At 33.6% G+C, this 21,638-nt stretch overlaps 1 protein-coding gene across 4 annotated transcripts in view; it reads left to right on the top strand.

The window, feature by feature from the left end:
* Positions 1 to 722: 722 nt before the first annotated feature.
* Positions 723 to 21,638, top strand: part of LOC120777287 (heparan-sulfate 6-O-sulfotransferase 1) — a 102,785-nt gene continuing 81,869 nt past the window's right edge. For 2 of the 4 annotated variants that reach the window (XM_040108518.1, XM_040108501.1), the window contains exons 1-2: positions 723 to 1,087; positions 3,478 to 4,684. In XM_040108518.1, coding sequence (XP_039964452.1) covers positions 4,499 to 4,684 — 186 coding nt within the window. In that variant the 5' untranslated portion in view covers positions 723 to 1,087; positions 3,478 to 4,498. Of the gene's footprint in view, positions 1,159 to 3,477; positions 4,685 to 21,638 lie in introns of all 4 variants that reach the window. The other 2 variants (XM_040108510.1, XM_040108528.1) reach the window with 2 other exon arrangements.

The raw sequence follows: 21,638 nt of genomic DNA, 5'->3' as shown, positions 1-21,638 counted from the left end.
ATTTATTATTTTTATTGATTATTTTATCACTATTTAAGTTTTATAACCTGAACAGGATAATATGCCCTGTTTGTAAAACCCAGAAGTAAACAGCGGAGACCCTTTATAATATATTGTACAGTATGTACAAACATAAGTACATATAATGTATACTAAATGATTAGTGTGATGAGGTGACTCTATTTAGACATGTCAATCTGAAGCGCCGACATCGGATCTCTATAGCATATAGCTGCAATACAAACTGAATGATCAAAGTTAAGCTCTTGTAAGGAATATATTTATTTTCACAAAATTTCGTGATTTTATAGATATTTTCACAAAATTGAGATGTTTTGTTTTTTCTTTTATAAAAATAACTGGAAACTAATTTTAATTTATTTTTTCAAGCTATTTATTTGTATTTAAAAAATATAATTTGACAGATTTCTAATTAGGAATGGCACATATTTTCCAATAGCATTTTTATCCTCTTCCTTATTTAGCGCAGCATTTATGTGTATGCACATATGTGCGTTCGCCTTTGCGCCATAGTAAAGTTGAATGTTATATCCGCATTTCATAAACACAAACAATTCAAAATGTGGCAACACTGCATGCGCAGTTTCACCAACATAGCTGGTGAATTCGTACTCGTTGGATCGGACGAATAGGCACAAAGCAACACAGCAAGTTGACGTTTACTTCAGACGAGGCTATTCGCATTTGACAGTTGCTGAAAACATGGTGTGGAATAAACTACAAAATATTTCTTTAGCGGATAATTTACGCGTTGTGTATAAATCATTGAAATATATAAATAATTAAAAACGGCTTGCTGCCGAAATGAAAAATAGTGCTAATATAAATGATTTTAGGTTACTAAAACAAAGAAGAGCTAGTGCTTTAAAATCAATCAGTGCTAAATAAAATGTTACAAGTAATCGCTAAATCGTATGTTTACAAATTTTCTAGTTAAGTGGAAGTCGAAAAGTAGCTGATAAAAAGCTTAAAAGTGTATTGTGCAATAACGAGAAATGTAAATAAAAATGAAAACACAAATGTGTACATAGATAGTGACTGCGGCGCTATTTTGTTTAATGATTAGGTAAATAATATGATATATTTAGCAAAACAAATACAAAGTACGATTATTATGCGCTACACTCGAATCAGCTGGTACGTACAAAAAGTGTAGGCAACAAAGTTGCATATGTATTGGTAAATAATGGGAAAAAGTGGAGGATGAAAATGCATAGGTTATCGGTCGGGATGCTGTGACTTCGATACAACATTGTGTTTTCTGTTTTATATTTCAAGAATAGGTGTGATGTGTGGGCTTAGCAGATCTGCTTGGAATGGCGGATATTCAATAAAGAACATGCAAATAAAAACTTTTTATTTCAGTATGACTCCTGTCTGTCCCATTCCATTGTATTTTCCTCCATGTCTGCTTATTGGGCATCTGTTAGAAAACTATATGGGTGCCATTATTACTTGCCGGCAAAGTAGACATACTTATGTATGTATATGTATGTAGTATTTAACAAAATGTTGTATAATTTATAAAATGCTAATGATGTAGAATGTTTATTTGCATTTTATTTATGTATAATGGAAAATACTCGTAGTATGTGTAGAAAATATATTGGTGGGTAAATTAAAAATATATAATTATGCACATACATACATATTTTTTTGGGAAAACGCTCTGAATTTTTGTACACTTCTATCTCTCTCCAATAAAGTGCTCATTTATCGGAATCGCCATAACGGACCACTCTTACATACATACATACATATTTATGTATATCTGCCATACAAACTGAATGATCAAATCAAGCTCCTATTTGTCGCGGTATCTTCACAAAATTGGTAGGCATAAACATTCTAAGATAGTTCTTCATATATTTTTTTCTATGATTGGAAGTCTTCTCATGCCACAAATAGTCAAGGCTTCCTTTTAATTATTCTTTGATAAACCTCTTTAAATTGTCTAGAGTGAATTCTTTTTTAAAAGGGTCCGACACATTTAATTCACTCGCCCATCTAAGAAAATTTAAATGTATTCTTTTGACAATTACATGACCATAGCTAAATGAGTATCCCGTAAGCCAATTAACTGACTTACGTTAATTTACTTAAAAGTACTATCAAAGATTTCTGTTAAAATTAAGTTCCTTAAATGTAAAACGACTTTCAATCTTTTAGAGTTTCGAGTAGTGGTGTTCATGAGTACCGTTAAGTCGGCTGGCTTTGTTAAATTAGCTTAGATTCTCTTCTCACGACAGTCGGGTCATACCACATTATCACATTTTTTTACGCTTCATGGATGTGGTGCATGAACGTATTTTTGATTAGCTCATTTTTATCCTTCACACTTATTAAAATATATCTATTAAATTATTAATATTTGTACACAAATTTTCATTTTATGCGTGCCACCCACGCACAAGCAGAAAGGTCTTTTCTTCGTCCACTCGCTTATAAAAAAATTAGTTTTGGGCGACAAAAGAGACCCTGTGTGAACGCAGTTTTATATCACAGCCAAAGTTAAAAATATTAGCGAATGCAAATCGTCAAAGTTGTATGGAAGATGCCGAGGTAAAAAATTTCTTCTCCATTGTCCAGCTTTTGAAAGTCATACTTTCGGTGAAGCGGAGAGATGGCCGAAAATTATGTGAGTAACCTCAACAAATTTCAGACAGGCACAAAGCGCTTTGTCGATTTTTGAGGGTCTTTGTTAAGAATATAAAAAATATTTAGGTAATAAAGGAGGCTGGTGTTTTGAGTTGTCCAAGTAAGATCCCTGTTGGCGCTTGTAACAGTATCGTCCTTTTAACCTTCTTCTTCTGTACTGGCGTAGACGCCGCTTACGCGATTATAGCCGAGTTAACAACAGCGCGCCTATCGTTTCTTCTTTTCGCTAGGTGGCGCCAATTGGATATTCCAAGTGAAGCCAAGTCCTTCTCCACCTGGTCCTTTCAACGGAGTCGAGGTCTTTCTCTTCCTCTGCTTCTCCCGGCGGGTACTGCGTCGAATACTTTCAGAGCTGGAATGTTTTCGTCCATTCGGACAACATGATCTAGCCAGCGTAGCCGCTGAACTATGTCAATGTCGTCTTATATGTCATACAGCACATCGTTCCATCGAATGCGATATTCGCCGTGGCCAATGCGCAAAGGACCATAAATCTTTCGCAGAACCTTTCTCTCGAAAACTCGCAACGTCGACTTATCCTTTTAACCTCACTTAACAGTTATTGAGCTGATATTAATCCAGGTCAACAACAAATTAAGAAGGTTCGACAGTCAACTAATTTATTCTAAAATCTATAAAATATTTAACAAGCACAATAATAGCTCAATGCAAGGGACATCCCTGCTGAATATTGCTAAATAATTTGAATTTACATAAATATTCTCTTACTTATCTTCATTTTTAAATCAGGGTGTTCAGTAACTAACTTTCACCAAACTTTTTTGTGTCTTTTTGCAGAATTTGTTCTCTTGCAGTGAAACACCGCTATCAGTCGCGATTAAATGGTTTTTCCGAAATATTTTTTTTTGTTCTGCACGGCATTGTAGTTGTGATGCATTGTTGAGGTGAACCGAGAAATTGCCGTGAATAGTAAAAGCAAACGAACAAATAGGTGCAACACGTCCGATGGCACAAATTAGCAACGCTTGAACTGTGCCCGGTTGATGGCTGAAAATACCAAAACATCAATAAACACACAAACATCCACAATCACAGCCATTCACGAAATTTCGCATATCCACGCAAATATCGACGCATAGGTAAGCGCCCAGAGCGTTTATCATGCTGAGCATTTCGCATACAGAATTTAACATCGCCATCAACGGTGCCAACATCGATTACAACGACGGCGGCGCCGACGACGGCGGCCTCGCCAGCGTCAGTGGTTGTGCGGCTGGAATAAGCTTAAATCGCATTTGAAAGAGTGGAATTTTCGCGATACAAGTGGCGACGTGACAGCGTGAATGCTTCGTTAGCAACGTATTTCGGAAAGCGTGCTGAGGACTTAATCCCTTTACCCCAACAAACAACGCAAAACCAACCTGCACGCCCGCATTGTTTCCATTCATTCGACGAAAGGAAAACATCCAAATCCGCCCCACTGTTATTGCCGCTATAAGCACAATTCAGTTTTCCATTATACCCATTTAACCTCTTTTTTATTAGAATTTACTGTACCGTTCGTCTCGACTTAAGCGCCGTCATTCGCATTCGCATTTACAGTTTTTCTTAAGGGGATTTGTTAAAGCAGCAGCCATAGCCAAAGCATTCACTTTAAATCAGTCAGCCACTAGAACGTTACAACCGCATTGTTGAAACTAAAGTGTTGTTGGTTCGTTCGTTCGTCGCTGCTTCGTTCGTGCGATGAAAGAGTGAAGTGAGGCGTTGATGGTGATGCAGACAGCAGCTGGCAGTCGGCATATTCCGTTGGTGTGGTAATAAAAATCGTACGTGTAGTTCGTGTTGCCTATGTCGGAACATGCCAGTGGATATGCAAAAGAACGTCTCCGTACAAGTTGATAGTGATTTTGCTTTACTTCTGCCTAGCGGTGTTTACGAGATTAAGAAAATGGAACCACGCTCCAAAATACGAACAATTATCCTATTTTGCCTCTTTTTGGCAATTGCTGGTATTATTGGATTCGGTTACTTCTGCCAAGATCAGGTAAGTGATAATTGTGCAGGGCCAAGTCTTTTTTTACCGTAAAGTGCATTTTACGACTGCTTTTATTGTGTGGATGTGTGTGGAAGTGTTGACTTGAAGTGATTTACGTGTGCTGCTTTTGCGAGTCGCTTGCAAAATAAAACTGCTTCATAAATATATTTATTTTCTTTTTTTATAAAAAATTATATCGAAATAATTTACTTTTTGTGCACTTTGTTTACACTCTGTCCACATGTGCTATGTATGACTTCTAAATTTTTAAAATTCTTCTGAGAATTAAGTTTTATTTATAATAAAAGCTTTAGTGTTTAGAAGTTTCAAAATTTATCAGCTGCTCGTTTATATTTTTTATAGAATTCATTTTTTTGTTTTTCGATTTTTTTTTGGTTTTTAAACATACGATTTTATATTAAACAGAAAATACGTTTTTAAAACATATTAAGCATTTTGAACGCAACTAAAACACAAAATACAAATAAAATGTCTTAAAGAAAATTTAGATGTGAAAAATTCAATAAAAGATATAAAATGCTCAAAAAAATTAGTAATAATAATACACTTATTTTTAGAGTAGGCTTATGTATTAATACTTATTCTATATATTTGGGCGAAAACGAGTTAATTCTTGTAATATATTATTAAGAAAATTCTGAGCTGAATATTGGCTAGAACATCGTATATCTCATACAGCATATTCCTCAAACCTTTGGTCTTGAAGTAGCTCGTGGCAGTCATAAAATCACCAACGGCATTCGCCATACTCGTAATAAATCCTTTCGTAGTATTTTTTTTTTTTTATATCTCTTTAGGTTCTACCTTTTCCGACTTAGCTGTCTCCTATGCAATGAGTCCCTGATTACCATAAACATCCTATTCTGCCAACATACATAATTATTCCCAAGTCTAAATTATATATATAGCTGTATACCCCTTCAGCTGACATCGCCGATAACACACCCTATCCCTAGACAAGATGTGGATAACCACTTCATCAAACTTTTCCTAAATGCTTCAGATCCAATAATTCCATTCTCAATATCATATTTTCTTTATGGAATATCTCTAAATATCGCCAGTCTAAGTGGATTAAAGGATTACATGAGTTTCCTCCAAAAAAAATGAGCCATTTTAAATGTTCTTTTTAGATGTATAAAATTGAAATATTTTTTTCAAAATTTTATACTGCCAAAGCTTCATATTTTACAAAGATTTTGTGGGATTTTCAAAGGAAAATATTCCAAACTCGGCCATTACAACGTCATTTCCGGCAGTTTCTCGGAAATAAGTTGCTTCGCTTTGAGAGCAGAACTTCTTTCAGGTTCATTAAAAGTATAAAAAATACATTGTTTTAATTAAGACCATAAACTAGGTATTGCACGAAGAAAAAACAAAAAAGTGAAACTTGCATTTTTGACAGACGATTTTAGAAAAAAATGCTTATTTTGGTGAAAAATTTTCGACGTTTTTGGTTTTTTTTGAAATAGTTGTATTACAACAAGAAAAAAATTCTTCCTTCAAAAACTTATAAATTATATCTCGAAAATCCGTGTGTAATTTCAATAAGATCCTTTGAGTAGTTCGCGAGAAATCTTGCCAAACGACTTTGAAAACAGAGTTTCGAGAAAAACGCATAAGTACATGGGTGTCCAAAACTATTACTCGCATCAACTTGAGAATTAAAGATGTTATAGAATTAAATAAGAAAAAAACCATTGTCTTAAGTGTAGACCCATGTAACCCCTTAAATACTAGTAGCATAAGTTATGAAGAATGTACGCTTCTAAACAATTTCAACCTCGGAGGGCTTTGAAAATCTCCAGCCAAACCGAATTCAAATTAAAACTTCGTGATCTTGACACTTCAGGGGTTTATATCCCCTCCGGAAAATTATTTAAAACCACTAAAGCATCATTGTGATCACTATTATTTCTCTAAGTGTATTTCCACATAAAAAAACTTTTTATGAAACTACCACCAGCCGGTTTGTAGACCGATATTGATCATATTTATATACCAAAGCAGCCTTGCACAGAAGGAAGCCTTTGTGTTAATCCCATTAACTCGTACGAGTATTATCAAGTTTACGAGAGAGCGAGATACGTATATTATTAAATCAACTTTTCTCGGCATTCTTTGAATTTTTTCTTATCTACAAATATACATTTGTATCTCATGTGCCAGTAAATATCACTCACAGCTATTCTTCATTACTTTGCGCACTTGACAATCTAATTTGTATTCACAATTCGCATTAGCACCCCTCGTATAACAAACAAAAAATCTCAAAAAAATTTGAAAACGCTTTCTGCATCGTGCAACGTTCCTCGCGCACAATACTCTGTGCCCGCCTGCTACATTCATATGTGCAATTCTAAGTACTTTTGTTGTAGCTAATTTTATAATTGTATTTTCTTTTTCCGTCCTCTGCGCCGCCAATAGACATTTTTAGCCAAAATGCTCAGACTCTTTGGCGTTCTGCAGTTTTCAATCAGCGCACAGTAGTCAACAAATAAAAAATTCCCCTCAAAGATCAGTGGAATTTCTATTTGAAATTCTTCGTTGCCTTTTCAAGGTCTCTACGCAGAAACAATGCTACGCTCTGTAAGCTTTTCGCATGGCTTTTCATGCCGCGTTCGGCTCCCAGTCTTCGCGCGCTTACTGCCTTTGGCTTTAGTGCGGGCAATTGCTAATGGTTTTGCTAAATTTGTAAATTTGATTGCCGCGTAGATCATAAAATTAATTGCTAAGTCAGTGAACAAGTTGCAATGTAGCGAGTGAGCAGGAATATGTGAAGTCGTCAAATTAAAATGTGCGTCACGCAGCGCAGCGCGTCGTACCGATTTGCATAAAAAGACAAACGGACATCTATTTTGAACCGCGTATATACATATGTTTTTATGTATGTATGTGCGAATGAATGTGCACACAGATTTGCTGCCGTTAATTGAATATTTTCTGTTTTTTCCTAGTGTGTTCGTAGGCGCGCATGCCAACACGTGCGTGTATACGTTTGTGCTTAGGTAGCCATGTACATACATATGCGGACGTCGCTGCTGATTCTTCTGGCTAATTTGCGATTTGATTTATGGCAAATGAAATGTTACAATTAAATAACATAATCCAATTTGAATTATAGTCGGCGCGCGCAAAACATGCTGTATGTTTGTGTGTGTGCCGCAAAGCGCACCGTCATCATCCTCCCATATATGACCGTTGAATATACATACCTACTTGTATGCAAACATGTGTATGTGTGTGTGCGCTTGTACCGCTTTATAAATTTTAATTGAGTTGTTCGGTGACAATTGACGCGCGCCCTGTTCCATTTCATCTTTTCCCTGCAACGTGAACGCCCTCAAGCTGCTGTCGTCGCTGTCGTGAAAACGCTGGTCGAATTATGTCATCGCGGCTAGTCGCGCCACACCGTTCGCACTGCACTTGGTGTGGTCTGTGTAAAGCGAGTCGGTGTTTTTCGATTTGAACAGCATGTAGAAGACGAGAGACTGTGAGAGCGGGAGCGGGAGCGGAAGCGAGGCGAAAACATAAAATCATATTTGTATCGTCTATTTTTAATTCATTTATTTTTGTATATTCTATGTTCGTTTTAAATGCTATTGTTGATGTGCTGGTCATCACGAGTAACCTTGCAGGTATACATACATATGTATGTATGTGTGTCTATTGTACATATGTATGTATGTATCAAGTATTTTATTTATGTTCGTCAACTGCAATACAGATTTAGCTGAGCATAAATTCAATAATAGCTAAACTTCATACATACACACATACATATGTACATATATTCGTATTTCCTATCTGTTGACAGTTGTAAAAAATTGAAAATAAATAGAGGTATTATATTTTCTAGTTTTTTTAGCGATAAATAGAGCGAAGTCGAGTTTAAGGTAGTAGTCTGGTAACTTGGGTTCAAAAAATCGAAGATCTTTTTTTGCTGAATTTGAAAGTACAATGTCTTGAGAATATACTGTGAAAATTTCAGACAGAAATTCGAAGTATTGCGGGAGTTATAACGAGTTTCCTAGAGCGCCTCGGGGTCCTCTCTCTCGTTTTTTTTTCAAAACATTGTTTTTCTGATCGGCCCGGGTCCTAACTTTTTTTCTTCTCAACCGATTGCTTTCAAATTTTAACAGTTCTCGTCGGTACTAGCGAGAATTTTTTCACCCCTAACTTTTTATTTAACAATCCTTTCTTTGCTAAAATAAAAGGACTTATTTTTTCAAACTCCGCCATTTTGTTATTTACACTTGAAATTTAACTTCAGTAGTTCCGACCAGAATGACATGTCTATAGATTAAGAATAATTACGAATATTTGATTTCAGATAACATCAAGAGTCAAAATCGTTCGGGCCCCCATCGTGCATTTTTTTTGAGGTTCCAACTTCGAGTGACAATAACAATAGTAATAAAGTATTACATTTTTTCAAATAAATTTCTTTTTATATTTTCAATATGTAAATAAAAACACTCTAAATATTCAAGATAATTCGTTTTTATTTTCCTATAAAAACCACCCTTCAAAGAAGTCATGAAAATAGGCAAAAGCTACCAGACTACTACCTTAAATTTTTTTTTTATATAAAACTTTTGAAAATCATTAAAAGTATATATATATTAATTATTTTTTTTACTGTATGATTTAATTATAATTATAAATTAATAAAAAAATAATTAATAAGTCAATTAAGCAATAAACTAATGGAATTTTACTAATAATTATGTTACTTTACATTTTTTAACGATTTATTTATAATTATACCATAAATTCAATAAATTAATGAAAAATAATTAATTTAAGCAGTAACATGAGTTAATTAAATTAAGTTTATTAATTACTACTTAAATTAATTATTTTTCATTAATTTTAATTATAAAAGAATTGTTCAAAAACGTTAAGTAAAATAATTATTAATTAAGTAATGAAAAATAATTAATGTAAGTAGTAAGATTAGTTAATTAAGTTAAGTTTATTAATTAATACTTAAATTATTTATTTTTCATTATTTTAATGAATTTATAGTTATAAAGTAATTGTTAAAAAATATTAATTAACATATTTACTTACAAAAAATTAAAAATCAATAAATTATAATAAATTAATATGACAAAAATGTAATAAAAATTTAAAAAATATGTATGAACCTATAAACAATAATAAAATTATTATTTGTGAACCTAAAAGATATTAAAATTATTATTCAATAATATAAAAAAAAGATCTTTTGCTATTTGCTTAAAAATACTTAAATTATTGTGTATTAAAAAACATTTTATTTTTATTTTTCTTTTTTGTTTTTTTTTTTGTATAAGTTGTTTATTTATCTTTTAACAATGGTGAGTTTTTGAAGGCTTATACTGCCGTGGTAAGCTAAAAGCTTTGTTCTTAAACCGGTTTGTAATTTTTTGGTAAATAAAAATTAAATCACATCTTAAAAAAGCCACATTTGTATAATAAAATTTACAAAGTCACTATCTTTTTATTAAAATATAATTAATTAAAATTAATTTTATTTTTTATAACTAAATAAAATTCGTAGTATTTTCTATAATTAAATAAATTACATTGTATTTTTTATAATTAAATTAAATTAATTGTATTTTTTTTATAGTTAAATAAAATGAATTGTATTTCTTGTTTAATTACTATATTTTATTTTATTTTTTATTACGTTTTCATTTACAAATTTTGTATTTTTAAACTCGTTTCTGACCGCTTATTCGTTGGTAATAAATTATTAATTTTGTTTTCAATCCGGTTTTTAATTCGCTACTCACTCAATGAGTACTCACAACACAGAAGATAGTCATTAAAATGCAAATATGCTCAGACATACTTACCTGGTTTTCGAGCTGCTTCACTTAGTTAATGTAATAGATTTAAATTAGCTGTCAGAAGTTTGAGAAACAATCAAATTAAGCAAGTAAGCAAAGTGCCATAAAAATTTAAGTTGATTATTTTAATCAGTTTAGCGCGTATTCGTTCACCACTCGCCTGCAAGTTCAGGATACGGTTGTTCTTCGCATTGAAATAAGGATTTAAAGCGCTGGAATCCTTTCTTCGACTTTTGTTTGCAAATCCATCTACAAAATAGATCAAGCTGCTTATTCGACAGCTATGTGAGAACATATGCTCACCATGTTGTACATATGTATGCAAATTTTAAGGATTTTATTGAAACCCTTTACAGAGTAGCATTGCCTTGAGGAAACCCAAAACAAATATTTCAAACATCATGACAAATCTCGTATAAGACAGCGTGTTCAACATGTGTTGGCAAATCGCTAAGCTGGAAAGGATTCATAGAACATACATCCTTATGTGTACATATGGTGATGAAGAAGCCTTGTTTGGAGTAGATTTTTATAGCATAATTATGGGCAAGGCTTAACATGCATTGTATTTGAAACACTTGACTTTCAATTTGTCCATACAAATTGTTTTTATGAATAAGTTGGCATCAAATACCATCGTCTAACCTTGAAAAGAACCTTCAAAAGACACGTGGCCGAAAGTTCGTAGCTGTCGAATAATTGTTATTTCGAGATGTAGCACTTTGAATGAGCAATGTGTGGTATTTAGAGAAAATAGAGGGAAAATTCGTGTCATAATGAAACTCTATTGACGAAGCGCGTAGCGTACCAACTATTTCTGCAGGGCTTCTGTAATACCATACAGACCTAATTCGAAAGTAATGTATGTAATTGTGTTCTAGACATCTGATATTTTTCTCTGTTCACAGATTCACATTCCTTAACAGAATAGTTTTTGGAAAGAAGTCATGTTGATTGAGGCATTTCTTTAAATTTCACACTTAAAACGCTTTTAAAATCATTTTAATTGTTCTGAAGAAAGCAACATTTCAAAGAAAATATACTTTTTTGTTATTATTCTCAAGCAATATTTCCACTATGCTAAAGAAATATTATCAGCATGCTTACCTGCAACGTAAAAATAATAAATTTGATTAAAATTTTTATTGCCACACATTTCCTGCAGAAATTTTATGTGGCGAAACCAGAGAATTTCTAATTGTCCTTCCCCACACGAGCATTACATAGTACATATGTACATACTTACAACTGCACTTAACAACATTACGCTTTCCAAACACACAACACAATTCCTGGACAAAGTCTTGCCGCTGTGCCGTCAAACAATTGCCGCTGCACGCGTGAGCTGCAAACCAAATCCCTCGCGCAATCAACAGAACAGCAAAGAGATGTTATTTAATGGCCATGTAAATAAACACGAAGACTAAATTCTACAAATAATGAAAGAAAAAACAGCAACAATAACAACACGACGTGTGCAACAGCAAAAAGAGCGAGGGAGGAACAAGAAAAAAATGAAAGTGTGTCGATAACCTGGCTAATCCTGCCAACACTAGGCTGTCTCTCTGCTCTGTTTTGCCTCTACATTTGCCTGTGTGTGTGTGTACTTGTCGTTGCCAACTGCCGAAAGTGGCGTGAAACAAAACACATCACAGAATTTAACAATAGAACACATCCATTCCCTCGAATTACCTTTCACACACGGCAATGCGACAGATCTTATCGTGCGCCGGAGAGAGCAATGCCACTGCAAATACAAATTATTCTACCTATGCGCCTACATACGTACATACACACATACATACATACATATAAAAAAAGACAAATATATATGTGTGCGTGTAAATATGTAAATTTGCGAAAACTCGTAATGCCATACATGTGTTAGGTGAACATTATCACATGAGTCCACTTACAGCCACGCATATTACTTACATATATACACACATAGTACGTATGTATTTGTATATGCACATGTGTGTGCGGCTGTCAGCACGTGCGTGCATTGATAAAATGCTAATACAGCAAACGGCAGGAAACCAATGCGTGACAAAAATTCTTAAATCACACGAATTCAGCTGGAAAATCCGACAACTCGACTCGAGTGGCCTACCCGAAGCATTGGTCTAAAGCAAAACAAAAAAATGTTTATGTAGATAGAAATGCGAGTGCCAATGTAAAATGAAAATGTTCAATAACTGTAAGCGTTTTGTGAAAACGCACATACACATACACTCATATATATGGATTTGGCAATGAGCTGTTGGCCAACATGTTAATTTGTGTGTTAATTTGTGTGTTAATTACCAAAGAGTGCCATTTATGGTGAACAGGAAAATAACTGTATGAACGGCGAGAATGGTAATGGCATTGAACTCGCATTGCAAAATGTTTTCAAATGTTCTCCTTTCATAATTACGTGATATGTTTGCATATAGCATATAACTGTAAAAAACAAAATAAACTAGCCAAAATTGAAAAATAATTATTCGAAACGAGACATTGTTACTTCACAAGTATTGTCGGCAATCAGAAAATAACAGTGAAAATGGTAAACGAAGTCCCCAATTTTCAATCGTCATTATAATAAATTCGAATTTTTGTTGAAATTATTCTTATTAAGGGGGAAGGGGGTTTGGGGTAAGGTTCTAAATTAACAAAAATTTTCAATGAAAAATATTAATAAATAAGCCTGTGACGGTGAATCTCCAGAAGCGCCTTGAAAAAAAGTGGTTTAGCGGTGAACATTATAACTCGTTACCGGATCATCTGAAACAAAAAAATTGATATGCGTTTTAAAGGTGATGTATTTCTCGAGGTAATCAGGTAAGAGTTGGTTTTTTTTAGTTTTTGCAGCACCTGGAAGTAAAAAGTGCGATTTTAGCTCAAAAATAGAAAAAAATGAAAAAAAATCCATCTGATTACCTGTTGATTTATGTGAAGAAGTAATGTTCAAATTTTCAAAAGGATCGGTTCAATAGATTTTGAGTTCTAATGTTCACGAACTTCAAAAATAACGGTTTCGGAAAAATCGATTTGAAGTTTAAAAGTCAGGTATCACGGTCGGTCGTTTAAAACGCTGTAACTCCGTTAGTCTGACTATAATTGACTGAAAATTTGTACACAATATTCTCGACATATTAATCGTTTAGAAAAAAAATGCAAAAAAAATTTAAAACCTTACCCCCTTAATGAAAATTGTAACTACAAAGAATTCAACAATAACAAAAAGCTTAAGTTTGAAAGTTGTGGAGGGAAGATTAACGCTAACGAAAAATAATCTGTATTAAAAACCACTGGGTTTTTCTTTTTATATTTACACAGCATGATGGAGTCCACATTAGAAAAAAATGGTTTTAGAAGATTTTTGAAAAAATCTCTTTCGCTTAAACTTTTTACTGTGTTGCATTCAAATCGTCATTTTGAGGTGATATCCAGTCAATCGCATGAAAGTACTATACATTCGTTCTCTTTATTAGACGTCAATTGTTTCTGGCTTAAGCGACATTCTTTGGGAGCATTTGATAGCTTTAATTAATGTAACGATTGAAGGCGAAAAATACGTTAATTTCAATTACAATGACAATGACAATTTATAGTTGTCATAGAGCAATCAAAAGTTCAACCGCCATGCGACAGGTCTTAAGCATCTTCAGTTAGGTCTAACATACATATGTATAGTGTAATGTAGCACTTTGGTGATATTACTACGGGACTGAGTTTGGAGAAGTCTGCTTTAAATATCCCCAGTTTCCCTCCTTTGTACCCAACCTAATGTACCACGTAAATACCAGCAATATTGCTAAATAATTTATCTGAGCGTTTATTTTTCTTCCTTCCTTTTTTGCTGTTTTTATTTTTTGAATAATAATGTGGCAGCTCAGGCGGACTGCAAAACAATGAGCAAATATGCCAACAAAAACTGCATTCCACCCGCACATTTGCTTGGCGCATGATTCCGTTTTAATGCCTAACATTTCGCCACACACACATATATATATATATATATACATACATACATACATACTCACCACTTGCAACCATGTTGCAAATGCATATATGCATATGGAAATATCGCAACCGAAATTTTTTGCATGTGCAATCCCCTACCCCCCTAAATGTAAACTTTACATCGATTTGCTGTGTGTCAGCCGTTATTTACCCAGCTATTTACACATATACAGACATATGCTTAGTTATATACATACATGCATTTGTATTAGTGCTCGCCGTCATCAACGTCACACCGCAGTAGTAAGAAAACAACATTTTAGAAATTTGCAAAAATTTCAACTTCCAACTGGCTCGCTTGGCAGCGTTTTTGTGTGGATTTTGGCAACAGTTAAGGATGCGACCGCAATTGCTTGCGCCTCACTCCCACGCGGCGTGGTGGGACATTATGCACTGCGTGGCCGTATGTCGCACGGGTGTGTTAAAGGAAAACCAAGCGGGGAAAAGAAATAATGTATAATCTGTCTATTAAATTTTTTTGATTTCGTTTGATGACAAGAGTCTGAGTTGGAATCAATTTACTTAGAATGTTTTCTTGTGTCAGAAGTGCACTTGGAACAGACTTGGTTTACCGGTGGACAACCTAATCCTATTATAATGACTTTTCTATGCATAACAATTCACTTAATGCCTTTATTTTAGTAAGACTAAAACCTAACCTTGCCCGCAGTTCCTTTGTTTTAAAAATATAATACACAAAGTTTCTCCGGAAAGTAATAGGACTGATTTTCTTCCGCCGCGACTGTACTTCAGAGCCTGCGTGCACCGACTGGATTCGGCAGAGGGCGTTCCCAGCTAACGAGCAAACGGCTGGTCAGTTGTTTCCGAGCACCTGGACAAACATTTTCGAGTGACGTGTTTTTGTGAGTGGTGCAAGCCGAAAATGTAGCGTTCGTTGGTGCAGATGTACGCGATTAAGGCGGTATTCTGGTTTAGAAATTCGAAAAAATCTATTTTTTTTGCATATTTTTATAGTATAACCCTTCAAGAAATTGTCACTAAGAGGATTTTTCGAAATTCAAATTATCTTCCGAGTTACAGCTCATTTTGTGACTCCGACTCCGACTGCGCGCGACTAGTTCTCAAACTTTAAACTCGTTTTTCTCATAACTACTTTTCTAGAAACACATGAAATTTTACACACACTACGAAGAGCTTTCGAAAGAATTTTTTTTCTTTTGTTCTTAAAAAAATTCCGAACCACAAAAAAAGAGGGAAAATACGAAACCTTTTTTCAAACCTCCACCATTTTGTAAAAAATTTGTTTTTTTTCAAAAACGTTTCGTAGTGCGGTAACTACACTTTTACTCTTCACGGATTTCGCATAAATTTTCATTTTAGGCCACGGAAAGGAATTATATCCTGCACACCAGGACAAGCCATTGTTTCATCAGTCTCTACTTCGCCGACCTGCAGTTTTTTTAAATTTAATTTTTTTTCCTATATTATTTATGTTTTGTATTCTTAGAATATCAATAAAGAGCATGTAAAAAAATGGATGGTCAAAATAATTTTTGATTTTTTTTATCGCGTCAAAAAAAATACCCAAAATTCGGGCTTCTAAACCAGAATACCCCCTTAAATTTTGTGTGAAATTCGGTAAATCTGCGACAGAGACGTTTGATATGATACAGCTTTGAGAACTTGTTCGCTTAGGGCTAGCTAAGCTAAGTGCGCCGCCGCCGCGTTCTTCTCGAAATTGTGTTTTTGAAGTCGTTTGGCAAGGTTTCTCGAGAAGTATTCAACCGATATTCATGAAGTTTACACAGTTCTTGAGATACAATTCTTAAAGACTTGGCCGAAGAATTTTTTTTCGATAAAAAAAAATCCCGAAATTTTAATTTTTTTTGTAAAAATGTCTGCCAAAAGTACAATTTTTAGTTATTTATTCCTTCGTCCAAGTTCTAAGTTAAGATTTTAACTAAAACACGTATATTTTCACTTTAGATGATCTTTTTTCCGAGTGGTCACCGGAAATCGTGTTGCAATGGCCGAGTTTAAATAATTTTTTTCCGAAAATTTCAGAATTTCTTTGTTAATAGTGTATGTTTGTAACCATACAAAATTCAAATAGAAATTTCATTTTCGTCTCAAATTATTCAAGTTGTTCTAAAATTTAATATTTTATGCGGTCAGTTTTGACAGTCTACTATCTGCTCGTATTACGAGCAACCAAATGAGAATCCTTTCGTAAATTCCGTTAGCAGCACATTATTGTTGTTGCTGTATTGTGCAATCACCCATTTGCCAGTGCTATCAACATGGCGGTCAGTTCCGCCAGCACCCGAACTGTAATGTGATAAAGAATTTTAATTGGCCATTAAAAATATGAAACCATTTCGGCTTTCATTAGCCGGCGTACGAATATTTATGGCTTGCAATGGCGCGCTCGTTCGTAACGCCTGTGGATGTCGAGCGTTTTTTGTGCGCAGTCAAAATCATTTCCACACGAATTCACTGATTTGCTTTCCATTTCCATGAAATAATGCCAATAAATGGTTTGCTAATTTAGGTAAATAATTGCAAATGCATAATAGGGAGAACTATTTTCATTGGAAATCATTGCCGTCGATTTGTAATTTGGCTCGTTTACAGACGAGCAACGAGTTGTAAAAGTGTTTTGCGTTTCCGACGTTTTGTTATCAATTTGCATTTTCCATATGTGCAATAATAACGGTATTAGTAGTATACATACATATATGGTGCATTGTAAATAATTGCTTTGTTGTTTTAAAAGAAAAATTCTATGAATTATACGCCACATAAATTCAAATGATTAAATTCATTTGCTCTAATCAAAAGTTCTTCGTTTTGTTTCCACACTCTTGCGCTGCTGTAAATTCAAATTATCTGCATTTTTGCTTTAATTTCGCAAATTAAATATTTTTCTGCCTTGCACGCCGCAAACCTTAAAAGTGATATGCAGCCTGTTGAATATTATTTCAATTTATTTAAAAAACAAATACTTTCATTGCAAACAAAAGGCTCCGTTTTTGATCTATTTCTATTTACATTTTTGAAATTTTGCAGTGTTGTCAGTGGAAAACAATGAAAATATACAAGCAAATGTTTTCAAATAATTACAGCTATTTCTGTGCTAGAAAATTAAATTAATGAATTGCTTCACAAAATTTTTAAAAATTAAAACAAAATTGAAAATCTAGAGCAATAATACAAAACATATAAAAGTTTTTACAAAATTTTAATACGATGAAGCTTGAATTTTTTGAAATTTCCAGTAAATGGATTGCATTGCATTTCATTTTTTGTAATTTACGTACATATATTTCTGCAGTATTATAAATGCCCTGATAAAATGGCCAAAAATTCATAAAAATATATGCATGCACATAACAAGTTTTTATTCGTATCGAATTTCAAAAAGGAGCCCCTCACAAATATGGTAAATTATGTTAAATTTTTCAAAATTTCCAAAAGCTTGTTACAAAGCACGCCCATTTAACATTAAGTTGGTTGAGCGCATAAAGAGAGTGAGTGAGCGAGAGAGAGAGAGATAGATAGATAGATAGATAGAGAGTGAAAGAGAGAGTCAGAGGGTGAGACGATAAACTGTTGCTTTTTCATTGCTGTTGAGAAGATTTTCAGGCAAATATTTCTTCGATAACATTAAAAAATAGACAACTAGATAGGCAGGCATTACTTTCTTTGCCACATATAAACCTTACACAAATCTCGAGATAGTCATATTTTCGCTCATAACTAGATAAAATCGCGAAACAAGTTAGATTTTAGTTTTGAGTTGAGTTTAGTTTTAGTTTGAAACGACAACTTTTTGAATGTGGTAAGCACTGAATTTGAAAGCATCTTACGATTTAGTTATACATTTTGCTCTTTAGCAATAGCATTCAAAAGAATATTTTAAGTATATCAACTCAACCACCTTTATTTTTCATATAAAGAGGTATCCTTAAAAAAAATTAGGCAGGTATTATCCAGAGCATCGCTATAATTTCCGAAGAAAGGGTTCTGATTGGGCTACTATAGCATAGCTGCCACTGACTGATCAAACTAAAGTCCTTGTCAGGATATATTCATGAAATTTTGCAGAGATTATTGTCGAAGGCATTGCTACGGTTTCCGAAAATATTGTTCAGATCGGAACACTATAGCATATAGCTGCCCTACAAATTGACCGATCAAAATCAGAATAAACAGATTTTTACATCGAATTTGGCTATAAAAAATGCACAACAATTCTTAACCAAAAATCTATTGGCGTCAACTCCAGATTATTCGATTTCTTTTCGAAGAAATGCTTTAAATATAGCTGTAAGTACAGAAAAAAATTAAAATAAATGGTGCTGAGTTAGCTTTTGAGACCATGATCCGCACATCGTCGAGGTGAAGTTCGTAAGAAAAACAAACTTCAAAAATTGTTTAATGCCATAAAATGCATTTGTACAAACACATCTATATATTTTTGCTTGGAATTGGCAGCGCTTAGCAACAAAGCTCCAATGGGAAAGTGCGTTAAACCACATTCATTGCGATTGCCGCCCTTTAATCTCCAAAGCAGACAGTTAGTAAGGTGTGGCGGTGTGAAACCGCAGACGCCGGGCAACAAAAGCCAGACAAGCTGGTCAATTATTCAAGCGCATATAAGCAATACAAATTCGCCTGCAATGCGTGCCGAAGTGCGGCTCCAATTGGTTGCTTATACGCCACGTTCAACCTATTTGTTAAATGTAATAGTCTTATGAAAAGTAATTATAAAGCTGTAATTACTGATTTTTGTGCTTTAAAAAACAAGGCGGTTTTTATTATTATATTCTGCAATAAATAAAAAAAAAAAACTATTAAAAAAGTATAAAATGTGAAAATACGTATATTAATAAGCTTAAGCGTAGCGCAGTCTGTTTGGGTAAAAACATGCCCCAAAAATGTATATATACTTGTAAATTTGTTTTGTGAACCCTGCTGTATGCAAATAAGGTTTAGTTGGTGCCGCGCTTCGTGACATCTCATTTTGAGGGTCATAAATGTGATTTTAATTTGTGCAGTGGCCTTGAGTCTTGTGCTAAAATTTTCCACTTCATTTGTGAGGGAGGCAAAAATTAATTCATAACAAAAAAGCGAAAAAGTAGCAGCAGTTTGCCAGCAGCGTCCGCGTTCCAATTTCAATTGTCTTTCATTTCATCCTTTTTGTAATTTTTTTCATAAATTTGGCATGACAATTTAAGCTCCTCACCAAAGCTCCTTTTCATGATCATGTTTATAGTGCCATTGTGCTGCAAGAAAGCTTGTACAAGCATACAAACAAACATTTGTTACTTTCGAAATTTTTCATTATGTATTTTCAAGTTTGCGTGTCATGCAGCTGTTACTTGGAAGCTTAATATTTCATTAACGGTTGCGTAATTTATAGCATGAATGTCGTCGCCGCCACTGTTGGTTATTTTTATTTATTTGAGCATTTTTTTTTATAAAAGTTTCACAAAACAATATAAACATGCTCAGTGCAGTAGAAATTCCATGACAACGTAGAGAAACATATTCTATGCCGCCTTTTCTCTCATTTAAAATGCGTCCTTGGTATTAGAAAAAACGTTGAAAGAATAAAAAAATAAAAAAATGAGCGCAGTTAAAAATCTAGTTCGCATGCGTCACGTAGAAAAAAATGTGCACTCAGAAATGCATAAATTTTCGTATAAACGCCTGCAAATATGCAACGCAATATGCTGATGGATGTATGCGCGTGTATGCTGCTACACAAGCGCGGGAGTTATGGCTATAATACTGGTATTAATGAACAGTGTTGTGCGGAATATGAGTAAAAACTGTATGGATTGTACTGTTGATGAAAATGAAAGAAAAATTTATATTTTTTTTTACTTTTTTTAAGTTTATTTGTATGTTAAAATATTTTTAATAAAGAGGCAAGGTTGCAACCTTAATTTAATTGCGGAATTTTTAATATGTGGGCTACGGATGTTGACAGGAGGAGTCGTGTGTAACGCACCCAATAAAAAATAGCGACCAGCTTCGGATGAGAGATAACCCTTTTGATGACGACCATGGCGAACGAATTAAGGAGGACACTTTAACAAGCATTATTAGTAGAATGTTATTTCATGGAGTTGCCATCTTTTTTGAAAATATACATTTTTCTGAAAAAATGTGCTTGGTCGAGTTGCCATCGTATTTGAAAATATAAATTTCTTGAAAAATATGCTTAGTCGAGTTGCCACCTTTTTGAAAATATAAATTTTTTGAAAAAATATGCGTAGTTGAGTTGCAACCTTATTTAAAAATATATAGTTTTTGAAAAAATATGCGTAGTCGAGTTGCCATCTTAGTTGAAAATATAAATTTTTGGAAAAATATGCTTAGTCGAGTTGCCACCTTATTTAAAAATATATAGTTTTTGAAAAATTTACTTAGTCGAGTTGCCACCTTATTTAAAAATATATAGTTTTTGAAAAATTTACTTGGTCGAGTTGCCACCTTATTTAAAAATATATAGTTTTTTAAAAAATATGTGTGGTCGAGTAGCCACCTTATTTGAAAATATATATGCTTAGTCGAGTTTTTTTACTATCAGTAAATCATCTGTATACTTTCTAAGGCTTAAGTTTACTAATAATTTCGTACATTGTGGCCACTTTTATTTGAAACATAAAAAGTAAATACTAATATGAAAGTAAATATTGCTTTATGAGTGTAAAAAAAAGGTTTGAAAAGATGGAGCAAAAAAAGAAATATGTTATAACGTTAGATAATAATAATGCCCTTAAATCATTATAAAAATTCTTGTGACCTGCGGTTTTTAGTTGATAGCATTGTTTTGTCTGTATTATCCAATTTTTAAATTTTTTACAATATATCGTGTATTCACGCAAAGAAAGGCTTGTATGATAATTCTGTTTTTTAGTCCTTTAGCATAATTTTTAAAACTGGCTCCAGCCAATCTCTCTTCTGGTTCCAAAATACCACTTTTGCTGTCAGAATGTGCTCCAGCTCTATTAATAATACCTAACTCCATATCAAACTTTGTCTTACTATTCCAAATTGCTTTCATTTTGCTCAACACTGTGCATCCATATGTACATATTTACTTAGATATGCGG

Source organism: Bactrocera tryoni, chromosome 1 (assembly GCF_016617805.1).
Source record: "Bactrocera tryoni isolate S06 chromosome 1, CSIRO_BtryS06_freeze2, whole genome shotgun sequence".
NCBI classification, from domain to species: Eukaryota; Metazoa; Arthropoda; class Insecta; order Diptera; family Tephritidae; genus Bactrocera; species Bactrocera tryoni.
Note: the sequence above shows the minus strand (reverse complement) of the source record. Positions and strands in the feature narration are given on the sequence as shown.